The sequence below is a fragment of the Protopterus annectens genome, chromosome 8.part0, assembly GCF_019279795.1.
Source record: "Protopterus annectens isolate FY-2018-M chromosome 8.part0, PAN1.0, whole genome shotgun sequence".
NCBI classification, from domain to species: domain Eukaryota; kingdom Metazoa; phylum Chordata; order Ceratodontiformes; family Protopteridae; genus Protopterus; species Protopterus annectens.
Genome location: NC_056741.1, coordinates 1,657,047,451 through 1,657,049,489, shown reverse-complemented (window position 1 = coordinate 1,657,049,489; position 2,039 = coordinate 1,657,047,451). Strand labels below are relative to the sequence as shown.

The 2,039-nt window shown below is 36.6% G+C and overlaps 1 protein-coding gene across 1 annotated transcript in view; it reads right to left on the bottom strand.

Moving 5' to 3' along the window:
* Window positions 1-943: 943 nt before the first annotated feature.
* The window catches only part of SPA17 (sperm autoantigenic protein 17), an 804,953-nt gene continuing 803,857 nt past the window's right edge, over window positions 944-2,039 (bottom strand). The window contains exon 5 of the mRNA XM_044081178.1: window positions 944-2,039. This exon is cut by the window's right edge and continues 677 nt beyond it. Within this exon, the coding sequence (XP_043937113.1) occupies window positions 1,174-2,039 (866 nt within the window). The 3' untranslated portion in view covers window positions 944-1,173.

Sequence of the window (2,039 nt, the reverse complement as noted above, 5' to 3'; positions counted from 1 at the left end):
ACAGCAGTAAACAAATATAAATAAATAATTTATGTTACATTATTCTTTGTTACATCATGTTATATGTTATTCTATGTTGTTATGTTATATGTTATGTTGTTATGTTATGTTATGATATGTTATGATATGTTATGATATGATATGTTATGATTTGGGGATTCAGCATCTCTCTACTTCAACTAAATCCAAACTCATATAAAAAAGTATCACTGTTGAGTAACAGTAATACATTTTTTCCTTTATATACAGACAGCTACAGATTTTATTAGGTAAAATTTAATTTGCTTTAACCTTATTTGAAATTAGGGAGGTTCATATCTATTCCCCTAATGTAACTGAATGTATAGCTTTCCTAAAGGGATGCATTTTCATCACTGCAAGCCTGTGCTGATTCTATGCATGTTTAATTAACTCAAACAATGCATCAATTAAACAGACTTAATGAGGTCATAATTTCAACAAAGCACTGAACATACTTTTGTGTTTTAATTCCGAAATAGTGTACATAGTGTGGTTAGATTTCTAAGTAGCGTACATGTGTAAGGCTTTAATAAACTGTTCCATATAAATCTGCTTTTACATTTATCTTGCAGTTGGGTTTGAGGATCAAGGAGCTGTTGAACTATTTCCTGTTGTCTAGTGGTGCAAGGTTTGATTCCCTCAGCCTCCATTGAATAACTGTGCAATTCTCCTGGGCTGAGTCTGAAAAATGTCATGAAGATCAGTGCTCTAGCACTGAAAATAAAATAAAATAAAATTTAAGGTCCTGCAGTGCCCCCTAACTATACCCATACTGTAAAATGGGAAAGGTCTCCAACTTCCCAATTTAAGGATAGTTTTTTTTAAAGTCACTGTATCTGTTAAAATATTTTATTATAACTATGTGGGATCACTACATTAATATTTTTTCTGACCTGCCATAAAATGCTGGTAGAAGCTGGAATACCTTTAGGACAGCCATTCTTGCTATTTACTGGTAGTTTCATTATACAGTGATCACAAAATGCATTATATTGTTGTGTTACTATATGACTACACAAGTTTCATATTATGGTCTGGTCTACAGTTCTGCTTTCAGTTTTTTTTTTTTGCACTGTTTGAAATGCATTCCACCTCAAATCCCATGAGCAGTATCTTCAGTATGCATCTTCAAAGATATTTAACAGTGCTCGATTATGCATCCTTCTCACTCACTGTCTCCCTAGCAGATTCCTGCTCCTCCTGCTTCTCTTCTGGCTCACCTTTTAGTAGCACAATGACAGCTTGATTACTTTCTAGATTTTCTAACAGGTCAGTGGTCAAAGACTCCTCAGTGGTAGCAGTGTGTCCCTCTGTCTCTGTGGTCTCCTTTTTCACCTCTTGGGCTTCAATCTTTCCAGATTCCACCTCTGTCTCTTTGTAAGGTTCGTTGTGTATTGCATTATAAATGTCCTCTCCCTCTTCACTTATTACCATTTTATCATCTGCAGTGATCCCACTTTCTTTCACAGACTCAGGATCAACAGAACGAGCATTTACTTGGCTACTTTCATCTCCTTCTGCCCTCTCTTGAATTTCTTGGCCTTTATTTTGCTCAAACTCCTTATCCATATCAGTGGTGTAAGTGCTGGATGTTTTCATCTCTAATGCCATGAATGTTGCTTCTAGAGTGGTTATCTTTGGTTCTTCATCAGTACTGACATCCACACTTGTTTCAATATGGTCACTTTCTGAGGTGTGTTCCTGGGTTACTTCTATAGCAGAACTTTCTATCAGTGCAGCATTGGTCTGTGAGTCTTGGACACTCTCTTCTTTTCTTTCTGTGGAAGAAATGTCAGCATTCATCCCTACTGCCATGACTGTTGCTTCTGGAGTAGTTATCTTTGGTTCTTCATCAGTACTGACATCCACACTTGCTTCATTACAGTCACTTTCAGAGGTGTGTTCCTGAGTTACTTCTATAGCAGAACTTTCTATCAGTGCAGCATTGGTCTGTGAGTCTTGGACACTCTCTTCTTTTCTTTCTGTGGAAGAAATGCCAGCATTCGTCCCTACTGCCA